We start from the raw sequence: 27991 nt of genomic DNA, 5'->3' as shown, positions 1-27991 counted from the left end.
TACACTAAAGCACATTTCCACATAATATTAGCATTGCTTCAGTCATGTAGCTTATGATGAAAACATGGCATAATTACATGCTCCCAGAATAGATCTGTCCATTTTTAAGGTGACAGAGCTGTCTACAGGCTGTCACTAACTCCACCCCACCTTTACACTTGTCTTCATTTACTAACTTAATTCTTGCTTTTTAAAAAGTTTTGTTCACCTTAGAATACATATTGTTTTGCTGTTGCTCTGCATATAGAGAAAAACTGTAGGAACTTTGATGCCATCTATCTAAAGCAGGGGTGTCAAACTCATGGCCTGTGTTCCGGATGCGTCACGCGCTGGCCACTCCTACCCCCCGTTTAGCGAATGGGAAAAATGTCACGATATGTCATGTGACGACGTGACGTTGCGAGTTTGACACCCGTGATCTAAAGCAATAGCATGCAAGAAAAATTTTGTTTGCATAATTGTTCCTTGTTCTTCACCCGCTATAGCTTTTCCTATATGCCCCACGAAGTAATCTACAGTCCCTCAATGTTAAGCATAATTGTGACACTATATATCTAGCATAGTGAAAAATTACAGTTTTTAAATAAAGAATTGAGTCACATAATTGGTTACTGAGATTTTCTCTCATTGAACTAATGTTCTACCAGCTGGGTAAATATTCCAAGTACTTATCAACTAGTTAAGTACTTATCAACACTGAGCAAACAATGACCTACCTCCCAGAAGCTATTATACTTGGCTGTGAGAGTCTGGTTTGTTTATGCCTTGAGACTTCCCCTGTTTAGGATAAAGAAATCCTTTTTAAGAATCATCTCTGCTAAGGCATCTGTTGTGGGCAGAGACTATAATGCACTAAAATGGAAATGTGCTGGAATAAAAATGAATTCAGTTTCACCTTTCAATTATGATTTCTAAGGATAGGAAAAGAAATAACTTGATTTCTACGGTAGTAACTTACACAGTCTCATCCACACCATTTTCTGGCACAAGTGGTTTACCACCTCTTCCTGGATTTTTATTTTTTATTTTTTTGGTCTCACCTAAAGCCCTAAACATCCCATCAGAGTCCCCATCCTTCAAAGCTAAGTCTACTTAACTTTCTAAATCCAAGTTAGCTAGGACTCATCATGTTGCTGGGCAATGGTAGGAAAGAGCTAATCAAAACAGGACCTCAATCTTTGTGGGGCATATTTAAGAACAGCAGGAAAAGAATGTTGGCATTTTGGATTTTATTGATAGCTTACAAACAAGCTGATGATAGGTTACTATTTTTGATGCCTTTACAGCTGTCAGTAGCGAGACACACATTTTAAAGCAAAACAGACTCTTGGAATTATTTTGCAGTTTACTCCAATTCCATATTAATTTTTATAGTTTTTGTAAAAATTAATGTTTATTTATTGTTGCATATGGACATCTGCAGTCACATTTCTTTCAGTTCTTTGTTCTCCATCTTGGTATGACGATCCACAACACTTAACAACTTTCAGTGAAGAGTATGTTAATGGGATAACAAATGCACAACCCAAGGAATTTGGAAAGCTTCCTGTAATTAGTGATTCTTGCATTAATTCACCCTGACTGCATTGATATAAAATGCTATTTTATCAGGAAGTAGTCATACAGACTTACTTTTTGCATACCATCTTCATTTATATACACGCTCTTGAAAAGGCATTTAAAGATTTTGCTCAGAGCGAAAGCAAAAAAACGAACAGCTCCCATATTCATGCCGTGTCCCATCTCATCCAGAATTTCTGTTGCCTCTTCTTGTATAATATCAAGGGATTCACCAGTCTCTTTTGATACCTAGGCACAGAGATCAAGAGCTTTAATTGATAAAAAAAAATACATCCCTCAGATATTCTGAATTTCTGGACTTGTTGAACCAGAGCAAAACTTTGACACCTAGACTTCTGCCCCACGGAGGCCCACCAAATGTCTGTTAAAACCCATAAAAAGGACATCAGAGATAACAGCGCTTTCTGCTCGTTTCCCCCCAACAATTAGTACTGGACAAATAGATACATAATCACCATAAAAGGCAGCCATTAATAAGCTTAATTTTCATTACAGGTAGTCCTCAACTTACATTTCGTTTAGCGGCCGTTCAAAATTATAATGGCATTGAAAAAATGATGTATGACCATTTTTCACACTTATGACCATTGCAGCATCCCCATGATCAAGTGATTTACATTCAGATGCTTGACAACTGGTTCATATTTATGACGGCTGCAATGTCTGGTGGTCATATGACCATCTTTTGCGACCTTCTGTCAAGCAAAGTCAATAGGGAAGCCAGATCCATTTAACAATTGTTATTAATTTGACAAGTGCAGTGATCCACTTAACAAATGTGGCAAGAAATGGGACAAGACTCACTTAACAAATTTATCACTTAGCAACATAAGTTCTGGGCTCAATTGTGTTCATAAGTTGAGGACTAGCTGCAATTGATTAAATAATAATGCCTTTTTAATGCATTTATTTATGAATGTATAAACTGCCTGAGGCAACTCTAAATAGAGTATACAAGCTACAGTTTATGCAAAAACAACTATAAAATTCAATCATATATAAGAAATATGATATATAATTACAGTAAATTCCTGGCATTTGGGTCTGAAGAGCACTCATGTACAAAACAGACTCTTTTTATTAAACAGAAGCAGCTGTATGGATGGATGCATCCCACCCAAGAAAAGAATTGGGACTAGCCTCATTACATATTACCAAGACAGTAGAACTATATGTCCTTGAGTGGTATATATCCAAACAACTTGTAACAAAATTAATTACAACCAGCACAAATCAAACAAATCTCCCTGAAATATATCTTTAGGGAGCTTCAAAACTACAATAAAAAAGCATAATTATGTCATGGAAGAGTTCAATCACAAATCTTGAAGAGAAAAAAGAAAACTAGGGAGCCAGGATAAGATTTCATAATTAGCATATTGGTAGGTAACAAAGTTACTGTTCAAATCATGATAAACACCAGCTGACAAACAACTGAAAGGGGAGCAGATAAAAGGTTGCCATACCTGCCTGATGACATACTGAACCTGCTCAGACTGTAGAACAATACTTTTAATGGTACTTGGCTTGCAGGGGGAAAGTTCTTTATAAACAACAGGAGTATAACATTTCATTGCATATCTGAGGTCACTGGACTGCCGTCGCTCTTCCAAAATATCTTCAAATTCATATTTTTTCTTTGATGTGAGATTTTTCTGCTAGGAATAATACAGATGAGAATTAGACACTGGCCACATTAGCACACAGTTTTAAGTAAAAGACTCTAGCTTATTACACTTCTATATATAAAAATGCATTGTTCCAGCTTTTGCACTCCCACCTGCATGAGTGAGCAACCAAATAAAGAGAGAGAAGTAAGCATTATGATTTGTTTTATTTTCTTCCCTTCTTCCTTCCTTGCCTTCAAGTCTGTGTTGACACTTGGTGTCAGCCTGGACAAATTCTGTAGTTTCCTTGGCATCATTTTTGGAAGTGGTTTGACCCCTGCCTTCTTCCTAGGATTAAGAGAGGGTGACTGGCCACAAGTTATCCAGCAGGTATTTGTGCCTAAGGAGGGACTAAAACACAGAGTGTCTTGGTTTCTAACCTCGTACCTCAAACTATTACACCAAACTGGCCCTTATGTTCTAATGTAGAGTTGTAGTTTATTGTATCTCTACAGAAACCAGGATCTGAAAGCCAATCTATAAACCTGAGTTTTACAGAATTACCCTACATTCAAAAAGACAAGCAAATAGAAACCATGCTTTAGGTCAGTGATCCCCAACCTTTTTGACACCACGGCCCAGTACCGGCATCAGCTGGGCGGCGCGGCCCGGTACCAGCATCAGCTGGGCGCCGCCATCTTTTTTTGATGAAAAAGGGCTTCCGGTGACCTCACCAGAAGCACGTTTTCATCAAAAAGATGGCGGTGTAGCGCTCGGTGAGCTTTTCCGGAGAAATGGCTTTCTACCTGGAAAAGCTCACGAGCGCTGGCGCTGCCATCTTTTTGATGAAAACGTGCTTCCGGTGAGCTTTCTACCGGAAAAGCTCACCGGAAGCACTTTTTCATGAAAAAAAAGATGGCGGCGCCCAGCAAGCCGCGGCCCGGTAGGAGTTGTTCCGCGGACCGGTACCGGTCTGCGGACCGGTGGTTGGGGACCCCTGCTTTAGGTCATTTAGGCACATCAAATAAGTCCTAGCAACCACAGCAGATTTATTCTCAGGTAGATATGGCAGCTTTAACTATTTTGTTCAGCTTTTAAGATTTGTGGTGATAAATACTATGCAATACTTTTGTAATATTTACTGTCAATTTGTAAGATGTAGTTGGCTCACACAAATGAGCCACAAGGGATTATTTCTGGCATCTACACATTCTAGAAAACGTATCCTACTGATACCGCCATGTCTTCTTTCCTTCATCTGAAGCTACATTAAACCTGACTAGTTCTGTAACACAGAGTCCTCCTATTTGCATCCTACTCGCACATTGGAAGAACTCCAACTTTAAAAGTTCATAGAATGCTAAAATCCTCATAATGTGAACCCAGAAGAAGTGGAAAACGTTTACACAATCTTCAGGATCTGGTATTCTGCTCTGAAGAACACTATTACACTCAGGGGATCCATGTGGGGGGAAGAAGGCACAGGATCTGATACAAATTACACTCTGAACCAAATATTCCTGGGATCATAAACTTATCTATAACTACTTACTGATAGTAGGTAGTATTGAATTTAAAGGAACTTATTCATGTATTTATGTACATAGACGAGTACATAGAAGATTGCATTAGTAGAGTCTAAGTAAAAGCCCTAACATTAGTAGAGTTCCTTAAAAATCTTAAAATATGATACAAGTGCGAGAAAGAGGATTCAGAAACAATTACCCAATTTTACTGGGATTTATTTAATGTATCTGTATCTTTCAAGCAATCTCTGCCTCCTAAACCAATTAACAAAAGAATGGGACACACCTTCAGGTTTACAATATAATCTGACATGAGACATGAAAGAACTGAATTTAGAGATTAGTTTCTGAAGGTTAAAAAGAGTGGTGAGAAGATGTTTGGTATTTACATAAACTTGAAGGTTTGCATGTTCTTCTCCTATTATTTTTGCTTTTAAAAGCCTAAGCCAGGTTCCAAACAAAAAAATAAAAGAATCATCTTACTGCAACTGCCTTTACAAGTAGTTCTCGACATATGACCAAATTTACAATGTACCCCAAAAATGGGACTTACAACCTGGTTTTGAAGTTACAACACACACACACACCCGCCCGGTCACTTGACTACATTTTGGGTGCTGGGCAACCAGGTCACATTTACAGCAGCTTTCTGTGGCCACATGATTATGATTTACAACATTTTTGCTGGCAATCAGCATTTTTCTGGTTACTGGTAAAACCCACTCCATAGCGTTTAACAACCGCAGCATTTGCTTTACGACTCTCGTGAAAAAGCTCATAAAATCAGGTCTGGCTGCATGGTGATCCGTTTTGCAACCATCATGACTTAAGACCATAATTGTGGGCTAAATTACACTCATAATTCAAGGACTACTTATACTTCTAACAGATTTTATCCTTTTTTCAATAAAAATAATCTCAAAGCCAGGATTATTCAAATACTTATTCAAATTATTCAAATAGCAGTTCAAATCCCACCAGCCTCAAGGTTGACTCAGCCTTCCATCCTTCCGAGGTGGGTAAAATGAGGACCCAGATTGTTGGGGGCAATAGGCTGACTCTGTAAACCTCTTAGAGAGGGCTGGAAAGCACTATAAAGCAGGATATAAGTCTAAGTGCTATTGCTATTATTATTATTGTTATAACTGAATATACAAACTATTATACTAGATTGTTTCTGGGCATCACAGAGTTTAATGGCACACCGACACAATAAAACATAGCTTTAACTGACCTTTGGAAAGAATGGATAGGTATTAAATAATTGCAACATTCAAATATTTATCAGTCGTGCTATTATGTAATTGGCACTTTTAATCTGTTGTTCAGATCTTTTTTTCGCAATTTGGAAACAGAATACCCAACAACATCTTTGTCCAAACCCTGACATTTCCACTTTCAAATCTCACAGGGTGAGAAGCTGCTGCCCAAAACTCTGAAGAGCCATTCTTAATCTGAATAGGTAACATGATGATGTAATACTGTGACTCCATATAAAAAAAAGTCTTGATAACTTCCTTAGATATATTTTCCTTAAACTGAGGTGCATAATCTGCATTTGTCACTGTACTGCTCTGCCCAGAGAAAGTTTAATTTTGCATTAATGAATACCCAAAGAGATGCATGATTCTGTTTCCTTCAGTGGCACTATTAAAATCTTCGCGTTCTTGACTTACAACAGTTCATTTAGTGACCGTTCAAAGTTACAACGGGACTGAACAAAGTGACTTATGACCATTTTTCATACTTACACCCATTGGAGCATCCCCATGGTCAGACTGTGATCAAAATTCAGATGCTTGGCAACTGGTTCATATATATGATGGTTGCAGGGTCCCAGGGTCATGTGATCCCTTTTGCAACCTTCTGACAAGCAAAGTCAATGGAGAAGCCAGATTCACTTAACAACTGTGTTAACAACTTCAGTAATTCACTTAACAACCGTGGCAAGAAAGGTTGTAAAATGGGGCAAAATTCACTTAACGCCTATCTCCCTTAGCAACAGAAATTTTGGGCTCAATTGTGGTTGTAAGTCGAAGACTACCTGTATGCTATAATACAGCATTCACTTCTTGGGAAGAGAAGGGAAGGATAGGATGCTTATTAATAATATCTGAGAATGAAGGATTGTACAAGTCAGTCTAGAAAACCACTCAGTTAAAGCACAATCATATTCCCATTAGCACTGAGAAAAGCAAGGGGACTCCGTGGAAGTATTTACATATTTTCCAGTTACCAGCAGTACAACACTCACAGTATGTATTTAGCTTCCCTGTTCCAGTGGGACAGCAAGATATATTTTTTCTTCTGTTCAGTCATGTCCAATTCTCAGAGGCTGCCTGGACAAGTCCCTGTAGTTTTGTTGGCAAGGTTTTTCAGAAGTAGTTTGCCACTGCCTTCTTCCTAGGATTATGAAAAATGACTAGCCCGAGGTGACTCAGCTAGTTGTATACCTAAAGCAGGACTACAACTCAATTTCTAGCTTGATGCCTTAACCACACCAAACTGGCTTTCTCTATATATCATATATAGATTATTAAACATACATATGACAAACTTATGTAATCTAATATCTCTAAAGATATTGAAGCAATTGTCAGGACTTCAAGACTTTTTGGTTGCTAGAGATTCTTCCAAGATCACATGGATAGATCAGTTTTGTGCTGTCATTCCTTACTCCTATTGTAATTATTTTGAGATGTGGTTATTAAATATTTAAAGTATTTCTGAATTATAAGCATCAGTATTTACAGATACTAACCCCTCCTACATTATGATTGAGTCAGCAATCTATTACTTTTTGATAAGCAATTTGATAAATCTCATATTATTCCATCGAGATCACACATGCTGAAATGCTGAATAGAAAATAGACTATTACAAAACAATACTCTCTAGCCTAATGGTTTGTTTTTGGTGGCAATATAAAGAATAAAGAAATATAAAAGTTTACTAATGTACTGGTATTTGTTAAATTTATTTCTCACCTTTTCTTCTGTAGTTGAAAACAGCACACCAACAGCTCTATAATTTGGTCGAGAGTAGACTTTAAGGAATAGTGGCTGACTCAAAGTCACCCAATGAGGGTAGATTTTAACCTGATCTTCCTGTCTAACATCTTAACCACCACAAAAAACATTGCATCTTATTTATATCCTATATGCCTTTTTTTAAAAAAGAACATTCAGCATTATTTTTTGAACATAAGTCTGGACAACCATTTTATCATCTGAGTAATATCTGTGATTAAAGCATTAGTTGTATCAACTGTATCGAAACTGTTCAAATGTATATAAGATTACACATTGCTCAGCAATCAACACGTACATGCACTGTTTTCACACCGACAGCTTATTTTCATATTTTACATGGCAAAAGATCGTAACGTTTTAAAGCCCCTATTATATTTTTCAAGGCAAAGCTTGTCTTATTAATAATGTGATCATTCCAATTAACAGGTGCTGCCTTACTCCAGAACAACAACACGGGTACAAAGAAATGCAAACAAGCCTTGAATCCATGCATATGGGAGGCAAAGCACGGGTGCCTGTGGCAGCCTTCCCCAGCCCGATGCTGGTTCGCAGTGGGGAACCACAACTCCCATCATCCCCAGCCAGAATGCAAAAAGTGTGGCTCGACACAACTACAATAAAAGGTTATCGGAACAGGCTTTAAATACTGGACGGGAACGACGGTCGCCGCTGCTGCTGCTGAGCGCCAGGCAACCATTGCAGTACACGCTTCTTCCAGCCCAAAAAAGGAAGCGACTGTCCCGTTACTACAATCGCAAAGATGCCCAGGAAGGGAGTGGGGGGGGGAGAGAGTGTGTGTGTAAAAAGTGCGGCCTTTGACCGACGGCGCTGCAGGGCTGCCAAGCACTCCCGGTCTCTCCCGTCCCGTCCCGTCCCCCAGCTTCAAGCCCGTGTGAAGCTATCCCGCCTCCCGGTCCACAAAGCGGGAAGCAGCTACTCACCGAGTATACAGGGAGGCCGCGCCGAGCGGCTGCCCCGGCCGCTGCGGCCATCGCCAGGCTGCTTTCTCCTGCCGGGGTGCCCGGCATACTCACTCTCGTCTGGCTGGCTCCCTCCGCCGGTTACCGGTAGCACCCATCCACCCACCCCTGCTTGTCGACGCCCTCGCCGCTCTGCTTTGCGAAGCCAGCCGGAGGAGGGAATCTGTCACTCGGGGAAAAAGGGCGGAAGTACCAGATGGGCGCCGCCATCTTGACCGCGACGGCCTCCGCGCGGGGCCAAACCTCCTCTGGGGTGGTGATCGCCTTTGGGGGAAAGGAAGGGGAAAGGCAGGGGAAAAGAAGCGGCATGGTGGGAAGCGCGGGCGGGCAGAGCCCGTCGCCCAAAGAGGACGAGAAGGAAGACTTCGCTTTTGCAGAAGGGTTGCTGGATACCGTCCTCGGTTCCCTGTATGACTTCGGTAGGTGCTCTCGAATCTGATTTTTCCCAGGGACGATGGGTTTCGGTGTTGCGTCCCCCTTTTCTTGTCGTGGGACCCCTACTTCCCCTTTTTTCTTTCCCGTGCCGGATTCTTAGCCATCTTCTGCTCCCAATACTGTATGAAAAATATTTCTGCAGAGCAAGGGGCTGGCGCAATGAAATGGATGCTGGAAAGAAGGGGGAGCTGATAGAAGTGAAATCTTGAAGAGCTGATAAGCCTTCACGTGTTATAGTTGCACTGATGGTTTTAGTAATGTAGTTCTTTAAGGCAAGGCGAAGCGATCCGAAACGCCCACTTTCCGTCCACTGAAACCAACCACTCTTGATTAGACCCATCAATGCTAGAGGGCTTTTAAGCAACAAGGTAACAGATGTTTTATGGCAGGGGTCTCCAATCTTGGCAACTTTAAGTGTGGCGGACTTTTGGGAATTGAAGTCCGCCAGGCTTAAAATTGCCAAGGTTGGAGACCCCAGTTTCATGGGATCTATCTTTTGTTTATTCCGGGCAAAAACCCAGTTCCAATACTCACCCCACAGGTCCTAATTTCAGTTTCTTGACAATTTCACATCTGCAAATTAATTTTGAAAATAATTTCTTCAAAAATACAATAAATACCATTACTGTTTTCATGTTTGATATGTTGTTGTGCTCAATGATCTGTGGATGATAAGGAGATACAGTAGGTAAATTATTCTGTATATTCTATTAATGTAGCTATGTATGGATCCCCTTTAAGTTGTTACAGAAGGTTCTGTGTTTTTCATTGTTCCACGTATCCGCACCTAGGCTCTAAAATACTTTTACACAAATGAAAATGTTCAACTGTAAGCTTGTTAAAGTGTTTAGCTAAAATTTATATACAATAACAAATATGAAAGTATATATATATTCAAAGATGTATAAATAAAAAAGGTCTTTATTGAGCTCAATTTTTATTTTATTATTACATTTATATGCCTCCCAACTCAGTATTCGGAATTATTCTGGGCGGCTTATAATGTAATAAAAATAGAAATTTAAAAACAATTATAAATATAAGAACAATTAAAATTACAAAAATTAAATACAGATCCCCAATGCATCAGTTCCTAGCAAGTACACAAAAATGCTTCTGCTTTTATGGCAACAGTACGGATTTGCTTTCCATTGCCTTCTTTCAGGACACTTTTTAGTTTAGCCTAGAAATTTCCTGATATTCTCTCATACAAATAATAACCAGGTCCAAGTTCGCTTGGCTTAAAAAAGTTCTGCCAAGGACAACAAGGTCCTGGCATCTGCTACAATTCATGTATTTATGAGTTCTTATGTATGAAATGTAAACATCAGTATACATGACACCCAGGTTAGTACTTATGAAAACATTCTGGATAAAAGTAGAATCTATCTCCTGTGCTATCCAGATGAATGTGCCAAATTGTTCCTAGTAGATAACTTTAATGTTATCTTGCCAGAACCAAGAATGTTCTCACAATGTTTAAGAGCTTATAAGAAGTACATTTTAAAAATAAAACAAAATGGCTCAGCAAGATTTGTGAAAAAATGTGTTGGAATAGAGCAGCGATTGCCAACCGGTAGGCCGCGGGCCACCAGTGGGCCGTGAGAAAATTTTGGTGGGACGCAGAGAAATCGCACCCCCACAAAGCAATTGATCTAGGCTGTGCAGAAACACAAGGCTGCGCTGCCCAAATGGCCCATGGGAACCCTCCCTACCCACTCACTCCTTACCCGGTAAACTTGCCTGCTAAATTGCTATTTTTCCTTTTTCCGACCATCATCTGTTCTGCTATGCCGGGAGATTTAGATTAGCTAGGAAGCAGGAAATGGTTAGATTTCTTGCTTTCTAGCTAGTCTTTAGATCTTCTGCTCAGTACAGCCAAACCTCCCTTAGGACTGAAGGTTTGCTTGCAAGCAAATTCAGTGCAGACTTGGCAAGCAAATTTGAGAGACTGAGCTAGCCGATGGCAGATAGATAGATCACTGAATGATTCTGTGAGCAACTCAGTCTGCCTGCTTTGCCTGATTTTGGGTAAAAGTTGCTCTTTTTTTATAAAAAACTCAATATTTACATGCATAGTGTGTTGTGCATTAATTTTGTGAGTTTGCTTGCAAGCAAATTTTATGTGACAGACTGAGCTAGCCAATGGCAGATAGATAGATCTCTGAATGAATCTGTGATTCTGTGAGCAACTCAGTCTGCCTGCTTTGCCTGATTTTGGGTAAAAGTTGCTCTTTTTTTATAAAAAATTCAATATATATACATATTTATAATATTTACATACAAGCCATGCCCAGCCAGTCACATGACCACCAAGCCACACCCACAAATCAGGCCACACCCACAAAACCGGGTTCATGGTCCCTGGGATCTAAAATTATGGGTTTGGTGGTCCCTGAGGTCCAAAAGGTTGGTGACCCCTGGAATAGAGTTTTGAGAATACACACAAAAAATAATAATCAATAAAACAAACAATTGGATCATAGAACAAATCAGTCCCAAATTCTTGTTTGAGGTACAAATGGTGAGGCTTAAACTATAATTCTCTGGGCACATTGTGTGAAGGCTCAGCTCCCTTGAAAAGTCAATAATTCTGGAAAAGTGGAAAGAAAAAAGAACAAAAAGAGGCAAACAGACAACAAGGTGTTGGACTTGATTACAACAGCAGAATGCACCATTGTAAAGTCTAACAGGCTAGGTTGAAGACATCATCCTGGAGAAAATCTTACCTACATGGTTGCTAACACTTGAGGCTATACTGGTAGCACTTAATACTGCAATTTGTGAATATGAACATTGAGTTCTGAGCATGCTACCAATTTAAGTGGGAGATGTTTCATTTGATTTTTGTTTGATAAAAGTAAAATATCCACATAATTTAAATGTCCAAAACATAGGATATTTAGTTCCTTCTGGGCTGAATGGAACAAGGAGTTGAATATGTTTGTTTTTAAACTACAGGTGAGTCACCACCAGAGAAATGCAAAAAGAAAAGGAACAAGAAAAAACACTCTCAACAGATAACAGCAACAGTGGCCACCTCTGCTATATCACTTGTCAATCCTGAACTTGGTACATCTTTGGGCAAGAATAAAAATGTGTCCAACTTCTTTGACAATCTGAAAGATGAACTAGCAAGTGTTAATCAGAAAAAATGTGTCTCGGGTTCCAGTTCCCCTCATCCACTCCCATTCAAAAGTGCCCAAGAAGAAAAGGCAACACAGGTTGAAGTTGTGACATTCCTGGGTCGACACACAAAAAAGAAAGCTAAACTTGAAATTCCTGGAAGTGATGACTTAAAGGTAAGGCGTTCATATTTAATTCCCTCATGTTTGGAAGCAGAACATTCATTTTATAAAAGGGATTTCTCAAAAATAATTGCAAATCACCATGAAAACATTACTGATCTGCCTGCCTACATTATCACCATATGACCAAAGAGAAAGAAAGGACTTTTCATTTTGTGAATTTATTCTGTTCGTTTAAGAATAATTTAGTTGGCTAAGTAAATTAATATTTGCAAGCCTTTTTTACTGTATGGGAATTCTTCATAGCACAATGTTCATAAATACGTATATGCAGTTAAAATTATATCACATTTAATTGCAAGATAACATTTTGCCGCAACACACAGCCTGTTTGCTCTTCTCTTTACAAGATGAGTAATAATATCAGGATAGATAAAGGTAAAAGTTTCCCCTGTCCAGTCGTGTCCGACTCTAGAGGGTGGTATTCATCTCCATTTCTTAGCTGAAGGAGCCAGCATTGTCCAAAAACATTTCTGTGGTCATGTGGCTAGCGTGACTGTATGCAGAGGTACATTGTTACCTTCCTGTCAAAGTGGTACCTATTTATCTAGTTGCATTTGCATGCTTTCGCATTGCTAGGTAGGTAGGAGCTGGGACAAGTAAACGGAGCTCACCCCATTGTGTGACATTTGGGTATTGGACCCAGGCTTCTTCTAACCACTGAGCCATTGTGCCCACCCCCCCGCCCCGATATCAGGATACTTCTGATTAATTCATAGCTTTTCATTTTCTTTGAGCTTTAGATGCTGTACCAGCTCCAAAACAGGTCCATATATTAATTCAACTTTGAATTGACCTACCCAGCCTGGTCTGTAGAAACAACCATAACCACCCAGACACTAATAAAATATTTATGTATATTTTTGCTACCGTCTCTTGACTAATTGAATCTTTGCAGCCTAGATCTGGTAACCCTAAATTATTTTCTTTGAAACTAGTCATAATTTTCTGTATTGGACAAAGTAGGAGACTATGATTAGGTTGTGCTTTCAAATAAGATGCCTAAGTGGACAGAGCCATACTCAAATTTGAACTTCTAAAGGCAAGGCAAAATTTGTTCAAATCAGATCAAACCAGACCACTCACTTACTGGACTTCTGCAGAAAATAGCAGTTGTGGAAAATTGAGATAAAATTTAATTAGAATTCTGTGATATTCTTCTTTTATATTTTATGACCTTTGTCCTGACTTTTGTGGTCCAATGCCCAATCTAATCTATTGACAGAATTTTTTTTTGTTTCAACAATCTTGCAAATCTTGTTGAGATGATGGGAATTATAATGTGGTACTATTTCATTTCTCAATGTTTCTAGACTATTCTTTCCCAGTATCTATTTTAAATCTAAAACTACCACATGGGATCCTCCAATTACAAAACTGGTTTGGAACTGACTCACAAACAGGTAGTAGTAGAATTCCACAGTTGCTGTTATTGCCAAATACCAGTATTTCAAAAGAATTAAGCAAGAGCCAAATGACTTTAATTGCCAGAGTTTTATTGTCAGCTTTTAAGGTTCAGACAAGTTTTTAAAATTAGTTTTATTAAGAATTTTACATTGAATAAAAAACTATTCAGACGAAGAAAAGAAAGTGCAAGATAGGAAAAAGAAAGAAAACCTGAATTTTAGAAATATACTGTATGAATGAATTCTGACCTTCTTTTTGACAGATAATTACAATTTTATTATTGTGTTTTATACTCAAGTGTTTAAAGCTTTGGAGTACTGGTTTATATTATAATCCAAGGGGGATTATAAAAAGAATAGAATTCAGAGGGAATCATAATTAAAATTCTATAGACAAATATAATTCACCACCACGAAGGTTGTTAAAGCTTGTTTAATCTATGCCAATTTACTGACTATAGAATCGCATGTTTAATAATTGGCAAGTGTTGACAATCATTAGAGGCTGACGCAAGATGAAAAAATAGTCCTGTCTTAAGACCGTAGAAGTAAGTAGGTGTGTATAATGAATATGACCTGCTACCTATAGTGATGCAAAACTGATGAAGGTAATTACTCTTGTTTAAAAATAATTAAATACATTTCGGTTGCTAGGAAGGAACACCAATTAGGAATACCGTATATACTCGAGTATAAGTCGACCCGAATATAAGCCGAGGCACCTAATTTTACACAAAAAAAACTGAGAAAACTTATTGACTCGAGTATAAGCCGAGGGTGGGAAATGCAGCAGCTACTGGTAAATTTCAAAAATAAAAATAATTAATTTGGGAAACGATCTCACTATCATGAAAGGTTTAATTGATTCACTAACCCAAAAGAAGAAGATGATGATGACAGCGGGAGGCAGGAGTCACTCTCTTCCCCTCCCTCGGAGGCCCCCTGAGTCAGGAGTCGCTACCGCCGGCGCAGCCCCAGTCCCGCCGCCTCGGGAAGGGAAAGGCAAAGCGTTTTTGCCTTTCCCTTCCCGGCTGGGGCTGTTGGGAGTCGCTGCTGCCGGAGCGGCCCCAGTCCCGCCGCCTCGGGAAGGGAAAGGCAAAGCGCTTGGGGCTGTTGGGAGTCGCTGCCGCCTGCCTTTCCCTTCCCGGCTGGGGCTGTTGGGAGTCGCTGCCGCCTGCCTTTCCCTTCCCGGCTGGGGCTGTTGGGAGTCGCTGCCGCCTGCCTTTCCCTTCCCGGCTGGGGCTGTTGGGAGTCGCTGCCGCCTGCCTTTCCCTTCCCGGCTGGGGCTGTTGGGAGTCGCTGCCGCCGGGCGCCCAGTCCCGCCGCCTCGGAAGGGAAAGGCAAAAGCGCTTTGCCTTTCCTTCCCGAGGCGGCGGGACTGGGGCCGCTCCGGCGGCAGCGACTCCACACCATTTTTTTTTCAGAGGGAATCTGACTCGAGTATAAGCCGAGGGGATTTTTTCAGCACAAAAAATGGGCTGAAAAACTCGGCTTATACTCGAGTATATACGGTACTTAAATGGTCTGCTTAAACAGCAACAAAACCGAGGCCAGCAACACATTCACTTCAACAATACAGTAACAGCAAGAAAAAAAAAATCAAAGCTCCTTCCTCAGCACTATTGCACCACGGTAATGCACTTGCACAATGCACACTTGTGTTTCGTGATTTTTTGGGAAAGAAAGCGCAACATGATCACAATGTTTTCATTAGCACCCAAGAAATGTAACCTTCCTAAAGCAAACAGTTTAAATAAACCAAAATTTCAACCTGCCATGCAGAAAGGAAACCGTTTTCTTCTTAACTCCAAAATCATTCACAGCCTTACTTACTCTTACTTACTTAACGCTCCCCAGCATTCTCTTAACTTTGAGTACTGTGGCTAATGGTAAAAAGATTGAAAGTGTTGCCTGTTTTATTGCTTAACACGCTACGTCTTTTTGGCTTAGCCTTAGAGAACTTAAAAACAGGTAAGCCACCATAAGCCACTCCTATCATGTGAAACAACCTGATGTTTAAGGCCCATATTGTTCTGAGCTATGGGCATCTCCTTCCTCCTCTGATATTTAGGTGCGGTCATAAGGAGGAGATTCAGAAGATTGTGTTCTTTTTTAGTTTAACTCAGGTTCTTTGTCATATCCAAATATAGAACAACAGTTTGTCTATAGTGCAGTTTCAGGTAGTTCTCAAATTACCACCCTTCACTTAATGACCATTTGAAGTTACAAGGGCACTCAAAAAAATGACTTGCAACCGTTCCTCACACTTACGATCGTCACAGCATCCCCATGATCGTGTGATCAGAATTTGGGGCAGTGACAACCGGCAGCATGTATTTAGGATGATTGCAGCCTTCCAGACTCATGTGATCATCATTTGCAATCTTCCCAGCTGGCTTCTGATAAGCAAAATCCATGGGGGAAACCAGACTCGCTTAACGCCACACATGATTCATTTAACGGCAGTGTTTCCCTTAACAGCCACAGCCAAAAAATTGTGGGTGACTCACTTAACAACCGCCTTGCTTAGCAATCGAAATTCTGGTTTCAATTCAGGGGTGGGATGCTACTGGTTCTGCCTGGCTCTATAGAACTGGTAGTTCTGAAGAGCAGCAGACACTGAACCAGTTCTGTGTTTACTGCTGTTTGGCCCACCCACCCGCCTGGGCTCTTACGGCACAGCTGAGGTTGAAAAAGCAGGAAAAAAGTGGCTTTTCAAATGCTGTGCACCCACGCACAGCACTTTTCAGCTGTCTGGGCGGCCCAGCTTAAGGTTTTTTATACTCGTGTGCAAAACGTAATCACCCAACCGATAGTAACACAGGTTGAATCCCTTGTTTCAATTGTGGTCCTAACTCAAGGATTACTTGCAGTTTTTTTTTTTTAATTTTAAAAAATGGCTTTAAATTGAATGCATTTTTGTTGTTCCAATAGTTCACCCAGCAAAAAAGAGCTCAGTTCAGTCAAAATGTTCCCATCGTGGAAAAGCCATTTTTCTCTTTAGTTGCATATCCCCCATGTACTGGAGAAGGAATTGATCTTGAGGTATTTTTTTTCTCTATTCTACCAGCAGAAACAGCCTGTTGTGTTGGAAGTTTTCCTGCAGTTTTCTTTTAGAAGGGTTTGTTCTAGATCCAGCTTGTATAGCATGATACTGCCATGTTTGAATTGACAAAGTTAAGATTAGTTATTTACTCAGAAGACTAAACTTCTGGTTACAGTGTCGGACCCAGATTGGATCCCACAAGATTAGTTATGGTCAAGGAATTGGATTGCATAATAACTTGTGACTAAAAGAAATTGGAAACAAATGAAACGTTTCCTCACAGTGTCCCTGAGGAAGGTAAAGGAGCACATGCTAATGAATATTTAATGCTGTGAAAATGGTGCAATACTAACATTTTAAATGCTAATACAGGATTGCTGGATGTAATTAGGGCAAGTATTTGTGTTCTCATCCTGTTTGGTGTTACATCATAATTGCTAAATAAGTTGCCTTTTTCTGATCAGATTTGGTTACAGGCTGAATCTATACCAACTATTTGTGTCCTTGAGATTTCCTTTTAGTTTGGGGCACAGCTAATTGAATCATTTATCAACTGAATTGAGCTTTGCACAAAGACTTTTATAAGGTAAGGCTCTCCTCCCACGTTCAATGATATAGTTAGTTCATTTTTCACCATGCTCTACAGCTCTCGGATATAATAAGATTTTGCTGGAATTGGGTGCCTTCAAGTCAGTCTTGACTCCTTGGAGAATGGCTGGACAAGTCCCTGAAATTTTCTCAGCAGCATTTATCAGAAGTGGTTAGACATTGTCTCCTTCCCAGGGCTGAGAGAGAGAATGACTGGCTTTTGTGCTTAAGGTGAAACTGGAATTCAAATCTCCTAATTCTAGCCTAGTGATTAATTCTTATACCAAACTGGCTTGTGTAATGAGAATAAAATGGAATCTATATCAGGATTGTTAATCTCTTCATTTTTTTTCTTTAGGCCCACATGTTTAAGTTATATTTACATGATGTGTAAGTTCTCATAGGGAAAATCAAGGTTTTTGTGTACATAATTATATTTTAGTTACTTCATTTTTCAGCTGACAAGCTAATACATTTTGTTTTCCAGGTGGCAGGTGTTAAAGGGCATATTCTACAAATTTACATGCATGTAATTTTTCAATTCATTATAATAAAATATATTACATGCTTTATAATGTTCTTGTTTAAATTCTTATATTCTGTAACTTAAATTCTTACTGTTTATGTGTTGTATACTTGAATTACAACTTTTTATCAGGAAAGTGTAGGTTACAAAAGCTACCAGACAATAAAGCAAAGTATTTAAAATTAATATTTATGGATACCCTATTCAATTTTTTAAAGATCCAGAGCATGTCTTTTGTACATGTCTATCGTGCATATTCAAAAGTCCCATTGAATTGAGATTTGCTGTCAGATTAATCTATAATAGAGCATTAATGTGTTTGTTTAAATAATGTAGTTTTCTATATTCAGAGTTCTGTAACCATCATCATATTTGAAACATCTTGCTCTAACAAAGTTCAATCTTAAGCCGTCGATAGGAAATAATTTGAAAAATCTTACTTAATAGCAAAACATACTATTTTATGTTTTAAATTGTACCTAGGCAAAAATGGATGCTGAAGAACCATGTATGGACACCCAAGAATTTCGCTTGGAAAAAGTAAGTTAATTTGATGTACATATAGTCTGATGGCTAAAAGATAGAATTGTCCATAGATCATTAACCAGGCCCCAAACCTACCATTTTTTCCCCCCATAAACCAGACTTTCCACAACTATCAAGGAAGGTCTACAATATTTTAGGCCTGAAACCAAAACCCAAATTGAGCTTTCATTATTTATAAGACCATGGCAATCATCACCTGAACATTCTGGCTAAATGGAAAGTTCTTTTATTAGTGGGCCTCCTAATATTTGAAACTCAAGAACTTTCTGTGTGTTAGATAGATACTGAATGTGAGGATAGGCAGGGATTGGAATTCCATTTTCTGGAATTATTATTATTATTCTATGCGGGATTTCAGGTTTCCATCCAGATTTTTGATGTGACGGTTCATTCATTTCAGATACAGGTTGCTGTCCTTCTCTTTGTTCATTTTGGGTATCTTAAGAAACTAGAAGCATGTGATAGATTTGCCACTGGGAAACTCTCTAATGTCAAACATTTAACAAAGAGTGTCTGAGGGCATGACTCTGGTTTCAGGCCTCAAATATTGCAGACCGTTCCAAATAGTTGTCGAAAGTCTGGTTTATGAGACAAAACTGCCTCTTACTTGACTTAGCCTTTTATTCCTTTTCCCGCTTCTCTGAAAGATATTCTCACAGACTATTACAATTAGACAATGACACAAATGATATAAGTTATATCAACTGCTGGAATTTGGATTTCACACACATCCCCCTAAGATGCAGCTTATCTGACTGTTACCTATTCTCTGATTCCTCTTCCTATCTCTCAAGGACATTCTCACAAGCCGTTACAGAGCTTTGCCTTTTAGGAAGTGATCTAAATTATGCAAATAATATAAAAAGATCTACTATGATGCAGTTTACATTCTTATGTCTGTATTGTATCAGTTTGTCAATTGTCCAGGACCGAAATTTGAAATCACATTTTGCAGTTAACATATGAATCTGGCAATTGTTGACTCAAAAAAAAAATCCCTCAAGTTTTTTATTGTCTGTGAAAGCAGGTACGGAATGTTTCATCTGCTTATGAAACAGGATGGCATGATGTGTTATGCAATTCTTCAAATGCGTTTCTTGTGAAACTTCAGCTTGTATGCTTATGTTTGTTGAAAAGCAGAATTACAAAAGACCAAAGGAAAAAAAAATCAAATGTATTTGCAAATGCTTTAGGCCCGCTTGGAAGTGCGCCGGCTTGGAATTACAGGATTTACAAAGAAAGAACAGAGAGTATTGGAGCAAGAACGTGCTGTCAGGTTGGGGGCCAAGGTATGACACTTTCTTGTGAGTCGAGAGATAATTTACAGAAGAGGAGACTTTAAAGCTTTCCCATTGCCAAAGCCTTTGGCTGGTTGTTGTTGCTGCTGTTTTCAAATGGAGGAAAAATGGCAGTGAGAGGTTTGAAATTTCAGAAATAAATTGTGGATGAGCAATGTAGCACTCTTCATCCAGATTTTCTGTATTAAATTATTTTTAAAATTTCAAAACTAGTAGTACTGAATATATTTGGGTATAAGCCAGCTCTTGAATTTTTAATTGAAGTATGAAAAATGCACCGCCCATAGGTAAATCAACACACATTTTTTATGGTATTTTAGGTTAAAAATCCAAAGGTTGGCTTATCTGTGGATGGACTTATCCACAAATACAGTACATAAAAGAAATACGGCACTTTAAAATACTTTTTAGAAGTATTACCGTATACACTTGAGGATAAGCTCATCCACAAACATCAAACCTGAATTTTGGGGGTGTATTGCACTTGATATTTCCCGCTTATCCACTAATATATATGGGAGCTCTTAATATGTAAATGTGAGTGGTTGCATAATTGTTTTAAAATGTTGCTTTACTATTGAACATATTTAGAAATCTTATGTAATACGGCTTTTTGCCTCTTGAATTTGTACTGCCAGAAATGCCTCTTGAATTTGTACTGCCAGAAATTAAGACTTAGGAAATAGGGAAGGTGGTGTTTGCATTTCTGTCAAACATTATCTACATAAATGTTGTCTCAAAGCATCCCATCTTCTGAAAGAAATGGGAACAGTGATTATGAATCGCTAATCATTTCATAAATAGCCATATTCCTAAAGATCATAGCTTCCTCATTGATAAGACTTATTTTAACCATATTTCTATTGAAAGCATCAAATTGAATCATGTTAGCATTTAAAGAACCATCATTATGCATGATTTTATTATCACTATGAACTTTTCTCTCTCTTTTTGGGGGTGTATTTTTTACAAAATACTGAAATAGAGTTATTAAAATCTTATTGCAGCCTCAGAAAAAGGAATATGTGAACTACAAAATTCTTCAAGAGCAAATCAAAGGAAAACAAGCAGCAAAGAAGAGAGAAAATATGACGGTTTGTGTGAAATATTTCATCTAAAAATAAAACGTAAAATCAAGTAGGAAAGCTCTAGTACAATGGTTTCCAATAAGACCTGACCATTTAGCTACAGGAAATTCTAACAACAAATTGAAGTCAGTTTCCATTACATTTGGGAACCATATCTGATTTATGGAAAGTGTGGTAAATGACCAATTAGAATATTCATGCTCCTATTCCTATTTTCATTATCAGGAAAATAAATCTGATTCTCTGAAGAGGAGAAAAAAGAAAGGGCATGAAGAGAGGTGAGCCAAGATTTCAATCTAATATAAACAAAGTGTAATAAATTGGATTTATTTTTGTATTTATTTTAGTTGTACTTATTAAGCTTTTTTCATATCTAGCGCTAAACAATATTGTAGTTTGGGCATTAAATGACTGAGCCTTTAGCCTTTCTCTCTTTTTTTTCCTTTGTGTGAAGTGCAAGGAGAAATAATTAATGTTTGTCACTAAATGGGACTGGGCAAATATAAAACAGTGGTTCAGTTTCAGAAGCAATAGGAATCTCTTGATAGTTTGAAATTTTCAGGATAAAATGTTGAAACAATTGTTGTGATTAAAATATATATTTTTAAAATACAATTGCCAAACTCCAGAACAGAGGTCCCCAAACTTGGCAACTTTAAGGCTTGTGGACTTCAACTCCCAGAATTCCTCAGCAAGCTATGCTGGCTGAGGAATTCTGGAAGTTGAAGTCGCAAGTCTTAAAAGTTGCCAAGTTTGGGGACCCCTGTTCTAGAAGCAGGTATAGTTTCATTTGTTTTGTATGTATATATAAAAACATCACAAAAATCTACCCATATGGTCACAAAGAGTCAGCACTGTAATAAAAATCAGTCTATATAAACATGCACATATACATAAATACGTTTTCTTTTTTAAAAACAGAAAATCCAAGAAGACAACAAAACCAAACATATTGCCAACAGGACGGGTGGGAAAATTTAAAAATGGAACTTTGATTCTTCAACGTTGTGACATAAAGAAGATCAAATCTTCCAAATCGAGTAAATGAACTTATGTTGAACACAGAATAGGACGAAGAAACTAGGTAACAAAATAACTCTTTTTTTTAAAAAAAAAATCTAATTGTTCCTTTTTTTAAAAAAAAAATAAACACTCATTTAAAGATTCCATTTGTAATCTGAATTTAATGCTTTATTGTTTTTTCTTTTTTTTTCTTTTTACAGTTTTTGCAAGGGTTTTAATCTATGTGTGTGCTAGCACAGTGCATGCACATTAGCACTCAGTAAGATCAGCAGCTTCCATGAAATAGGGACCAAATAATTAAACAAACAATATAAATACGTAGCTTACTGTAAAGTACTTTTCAAGAACTTGACCTAACTAATCATACACATTGTCAGCATCTTAAAAATGGTTCAAACATACTGCCTTAAAGCAATCCATTCATTTAACTCCTTAAGATTCTGTACAAGACATAAGCACTGTGTTTGTTCCTTTTGGAACTTTTTGTTCTTAACTACAAGAGATTAACATCAAAGCTTTATAATTCAAGTTTTTATAATTTCATTTAATTAGCAATGCTGATGTCCAAATCTGTTTTTAATGTCATAGTATAATTCAATAAATGTACTCAATGCATTAAAAATTACATATTAGCCACAATGTCAAGAATCCCATTAAAATCCAACATATCTAAAACAGTCAAGAACCACTACAGACAATAGCTTCTCTGAAGCCATGTAAATAAGATTAAGACTTCAATGCAGAATTTTGATTAGAAAGCTTGATGGGTTCCATCTTCAAGATTAAAGAAAGGCAAAATTGTATTTCACAGATGAAGTCCATTGGAAATCCACTAACAATGGACAACATAGCTTTTTGAAAGTTCTAATAAGTAATCCTTTAAACTGTTTTTTTTTTTAAACAAGTTTTATTAATTTTTTTCAAAACACACAAGTCGTCATTATCCATTACATATTTAAACCTTTTTCCATTATAAATTTAACAAGTCAGATAAACTATAATTCTGTTTTAAACCATTTCCATATAAACATACAAAAACCTCTTATCCATTTTCTCTTTCTTTCTCTTTACTCTTATTCCATTTTATTATTATTATTTCATCTATTTCTTTCTGACTTAGTTACCATTATTCTCATTCTATATTTCTGCAAGGTTTCATTAATTCTCCCCCAAAAAAAAATATATACACAACACACAAAACATAAAAAAGATCTTTTTGGAAAGTAACTTGGACCCAGGTATTTCTTTCTTCATGGACTTCAACTGTATTCATACTCATCTTACATATCATTACTTATTTTATTTACCATTCTAAATCTTCTATATTAACTTCTCCCCATATTTCACTCTTTTTAATTCTATCTTAATTAATCATCTTAATTTGAGTCATTATATTTGTATCTTTTGTCCATTCTTTATTGTACCTTTGTCTCATTCCTTATAAAAAAAAAAGAAATTTCTCCTGAAATCACTAATCAGAGTATGATGCCTTTCTATCTCCCGACTAAATTAATCAAATTAATCTTTAGAATACCCAATCCGATTTTGCTTGGTACATTCTAACTGAATAATACATCCAAAATAATTAAATACATAGTTAAACAATAGATCTAAATATTAAAAACAAATACTATAATGAAAATTTTATAATAACATCAATCCCATAATCTTATTAAACTCTTTAATTAAAGCTCAATATTCTAAATCTCCCTCATATTATATTTTAAAACCAATCATTATTAACATTTCAACATTTTAATCTCTTATCAACTCTTAAGCCATTTAAGTTTTCTATTTCTAATACAATACTACCATATCATCTTATGTACCTTGCAAAATCTCTTTGAAGAAATTATACTTATCCTTTATCCCTAAAAAAATTCCTTTTTCCCATTTAATTTCAAAACTTTGTAGCTTTTCTCCACCTTTTCCCTTTCTTTCTTCTCCCAACAAACCTTTCTACCCCCTTCTTCTAGCCTCTGCCTTACTGGCTTCCCTTCTCTGTCGTATTCCTCTTCCCTTTTGTTTACCATCCTTATATTGATTTTGCACCTTGTTTTTCCCTTTCTTAAATGTTTTTTAAATCTTAAGTCCTTTATTTCTCTTCTCTTCCCTCTTCCTTCCCTCTTGGTCGAGTTCTGAGATTTATTAAAGATGGTTTCCTCTCCTTCTTCTTCTTCTGCTGTCTTCATCTGCTGCAATGTTTGTTGATAGTTAATAAGCGCCATTTCTAAAAAAAAGAAGGCTTCTTTCAAACCAGCTTTACCATTTTTTTTGCTTGCTCATAATCTTTTCTCAGTTCCTCAATAGAAGGAGCCATTATAAATCTTTTTCTTTTCTTTTTCTCTTACAACAGTCAGAATATTCCAAAGGAAAAATAAGACAATCCCAAAGTTATCAGTCAGTCCAAACCAAGACAGAGTTCCCACTCTCTCCTCCTAGGGTAGTATCAATCAGAGAAAAAGAAAGTCCAAATCTGTTTCTTAAAATCTTATTGCAATATATTTTAGTCTTTCAATCCTTAAGGCATCTCCTCCAACAAAGTCTTAGCATACAAATATTTTTTTTTAGTCCTCTCTTTTCCCACTCATCGCTTAAAGCCAGTTTTCACCTAAAAAAAATAGATTTCTTAATATTCACTTTTTATTCCGTTAGAAAAAGAGGGTAAGCTATCCTTTCAGCACCATTAAACTGCCGCTTTTTCCTCTTCTCGAAGGTATCATTCAGAAAGTCATACTTTTCAGGAATTTTGTTAAATATGTCTTAGAGTCCTAGGAGCCAAGAAAACTTTCTCCTTTCAAGCACTTTCTCCACTTCCTCCTGCGCATTCTTACCCGGCTGCCAGCTTCTTTGTGGCGGCCATTACGGACCGCCGCTGCACCGTCCTGGGAAAAGGGGTTCTGCCGGCCGGGAGGGGGTCTGCAAAACCCCAAACCCTTCTCCGGATCCCCTACCTTCAGCTGCCCCTGCAGGGCAGCCTAGCTCCGCACCCGCCTGGGTCGGAGCCCCAAAAACGGCTAGCGCGGGTGGGATCGCGCAGCTTCGCAAATCCCTGCCGCCGCGGCCGACAAACCGGAAGTCTGCCTTTAAACTGTTTTTGTTGACCTTTTTTCCCAACGAGGGATTTATGAATATGTGGAATTACACCTCCACCAGCAATTGTTGCTTTGATTAATGAATCCAGTTCTTCATCACCTCTTATTGCAAGCTGTAAATGACGAGGAGTAATTCGCTTTACCTTCAAATCTTTAGATGCGTTCCCTGCCAGCTCAAGAACCTCAGCTGTGAGGTACTCTAAGATGGCGGCACTATACACGGCAGCTGTAGCCCCCACACGCCCATGACTTGTTGTCCTCGATTTCAGTTGCCGGTGAATACGACCAACAGGAAACTCTAAACCGGCTCTCTGTGACCAGGATACCGTCTTGGTTTTCGTCTTCCCGGAGTCCTTCCCAGCTTTTCCTCCAGCCATTTTCCAACGAGGTCTGTCCACCCACGGGAGGAGAATTGTTTTTAAGCCAATCGGAGATGACTACTTTCCGGTTTTTTGATTGCCGCTGCTGCTCTTTGACGACGACTCTAGTTCAAAACTGCCTGAATTTAATACTTTATTGTTGATTAGCGTGCAATAAGGAGAAATACATTTGAAAACTAAATTTTGCAAATGTTACCTGAATTGCATAATTATTTTTGAATAATTGAACTGGTTGAACTGATTATCAACATATATGCTGAAGAGCTCATCAGAACGTTTTACACTGAAATGAATATTACAGAAAGTATCCTGATTAATTGCTTTGAACTCATTATATTTTCTACAGATCATTCTATGAGTATTCTATGGGGAATGGCAGTTCCAATATTACTCTTGGGATGACTCTTTATGCTTAATTTGGACTCTTTTATGGTGCTCCGATCCATTTTTAAAACTTAGCCAGCAGCTTTAATCTTGAGGAAAAACCTAGTATTAAGTATTTGATTAAAGATCAAATAGTCATTTTCCCATTGAAAAGGTCTTCTATACATTCTCAGGTGCTGACCACGTATAATATTTAATGCTAGGAGAATCAGTTTGGTGTAGTGGTGAAGGTGCTGGTCTAGAAACCAGGAGACTGTGAGTTCGAGTCTTGCCTTAGGCATGAAAGCTGACTGGGTGACTGGGCCAATCACTCCCTCTCCCTCTCTCAGCTAAAACCATTTCACAAAGTTGTTGTTGGGAACATAGGAAACAGGAATATTAGGTATGTTCACCACCTTGAGTTATATATTTTAAAAGGTGGGATAAAAATATAATAATAATTTCTCTTTAATAAACTCTAAGTAGAATTGTGTAGATATCTGGGCTCCCCAGAGTAGTAGATGGGCCCAAACAAAATCTAAATTTGATTTAATTTTTATGGACTTATTATCCAATTAAGTATTTAATGATTTTTCCCTTGCTGATAATTTGATAAAGGTATATGGAGTTCTCAATGGGCGGATTATTTCCAAATCCTTTGAGTCCCAAGGTCTTTATGCATCTGTCAGTCTGTGCTCCATTCAAAATCCAAGAAAGAAACACTCAGACTCAAATGGTTAGAGCAAAGTTTTTTCTTTTACTAAATTTCAAAGTGGAAGCTACAGGGAAGATTCTGAATTTAAAGAATTTGGCGCGCAGATCACATATACAAAGGGATGGGATTGTTCCCACCCCCCAAAGTCCAAAAGACTCTTCCAATTAAAAGTTCTGAATATGATCATGTGGGCATCTTCAGGTGGTGATGAGGCCTCTGTCCGTTGACCTTGACATATTTTGATAAAACTTCGCAGCTGCGCAAAAGGAAAGAAAGCTAGGCAAGGAAATAGAAACTTAAGGACAAGAATTTATACTCCCCCTCCTCCTTCTCATCTACAGCACAGGAATGTAACACCTCCAGCTTTCTTCACCTCCAATTCCCCCCTCCCCCCCCACCCCCGTTACTAATGACAGCTGAAAGAGAGCAGTGAGTATAGCAGTAGAAAAGGTGTAGAAGAGATCTTGAGGCTGACAGCATCTTAGTTGTAGAATGTTGTCCAGATTGCAAATTAACTCAAAAAGAGAATTTCTTCCTGCTTTGAACCTTCTCAAAAAAAGGGGGTGGTAGTGGTGAAACAACATTTCACAGAAGATAAGTTTTATATATATATATATATATATATATATATATATATATATATATATATATATATATATATATATATGTATATGTATATGTATATGTATATGTGTATATGTGTATATATATATATATATATATATATATATATATATATATATATATATATATATATATATATATATTCTACAAATCTGTTAAAAAGTGTAATTCTTATGGGAATAAATGCTTTAACAGGACACCATTGACTCGGATCTGCATCCTCTTAAATAGTTCTTTAGTGGTGCAAGATAGAAATGTTACTCATTTTGAATATTATATGCTGCTTTAGTGCTTAGTGCTCTCTTGGCATGATAAAAGTTCAACATTAGACAAAAAACAGATTATATCAACTTTTTTGCACCTGTTTTATAAGGTAGTAGAGAATAAGGGTTTTAAGAAACATTGTTTTCTATTTCTGTGTGCCAAACCATACAGTAAAAGTAGCCTATTTAACTTGTCTTCCAAATAATAAAATATGTTGGTTTTCCATAGAAAAGGTACATAATCTTCAGTTTAGTCTGTGCTCCACAAAGGACCTGAAGGTATAGAACTTCTCCATGAATTGAGTAACACTCAGAAATATTTCATTATTTTAGACTTGTAATTTGGGGAAACTATTCAGTGTCATTGTTCTAAGTGACATAATAGCAGTATTCCAATATTTGAGGGGCTGCCCCAAAGAAGACAGGGTCAAATTATTCTCCAAAGCACCAGAGAGCAGGACAAGAAACAATGGTTTGAAACTCATCAAGGAGAGAAGTAACCTGGAATTAAGGAAAAACTTCCTAACGGTGGGGACAATTAACTAGCGGAACAGCTTGCCT

The 27991-nt window shown here is 37.7% G+C and overlaps 2 protein-coding genes and 1 pseudogene across 7 annotated transcripts in view; 1 reads left to right on the top strand and 2 right to left on the bottom strand.

Annotated features, from left to right (window-relative positions):
* GNPAT (glyceronephosphate O-acyltransferase) overlaps positions 1–9003 on the bottom strand; it is a 29450-nt gene extending 20447 nt beyond the window's left edge. The window contains exons 1-4 of one of the 6 annotated variants that reach the window (XM_087968136.1): positions 8688–8867; positions 6969–7117; positions 3048–3236; positions 1633–1809 (exon numbers count right to left, since the gene is read on the bottom strand). In XM_087968136.1, the coding sequence (XP_087824262.1) occupies positions 1633–1809; positions 3048–3155 (285 nt within the window). In that variant the 5' untranslated portion in view covers positions 3156–3236; positions 6969–7117; positions 8688–8867. Of the gene's footprint in view, positions 1–1632; positions 1810–3047; positions 3240–6465; positions 6581–6968; positions 7118–7701; positions 8522–8687 lie in introns of those variants that run through there. The other 5 variants (XM_087968139.1, XM_087968128.1, XM_087968125.1 and 2 more) reach the window with 5 other exon arrangements.
* Positions 9004–9016: 13 nt separating this feature from the next.
* On the top strand, positions 9017–25660 carry FSAF1 (40S small subunit processome assembly factor 1). The gene is made up of 8 exons (XM_026669487.2): positions 9017–9145; positions 12123–12463; positions 18519–18575; positions 19775–19870; positions 20887–20973; positions 21193–21245; positions 21889–22051; positions 25355–25660. Exons 1-7 carry the CDS (start codon positions 9034–9036, stop codon positions 22013–22015), a joined length of 873 nt encoding a protein of 290 aa, XP_026525272.2. The 5' UTR covers positions 9017–9033; the 3' UTR covers positions 22016–22051; positions 25355–25660.
* On the bottom strand, positions 22415–25462 carry LOC148132865 (histone H2A.Z pseudogene; annotated as a pseudogene).
* Positions 25661–27991: the final 2331 nt, after the last annotated feature.

This window comes from Notechis scutatus, chromosome 1 (genome assembly GCF_049901735.1).
Source record: "Notechis scutatus isolate UNSWTSFEM ecotype Mainland chromosome 1, rNotScu1.2, whole genome shotgun sequence".
NCBI classification, from domain to species: Eukaryota; Metazoa; Chordata; class Lepidosauria; order Squamata; family Elapidae; genus Notechis; species Notechis scutatus.
The sequence above is the reverse complement of the archived record's forward strand: the minus strand, read 5'-3'. Positions and strand labels throughout refer to the sequence as shown.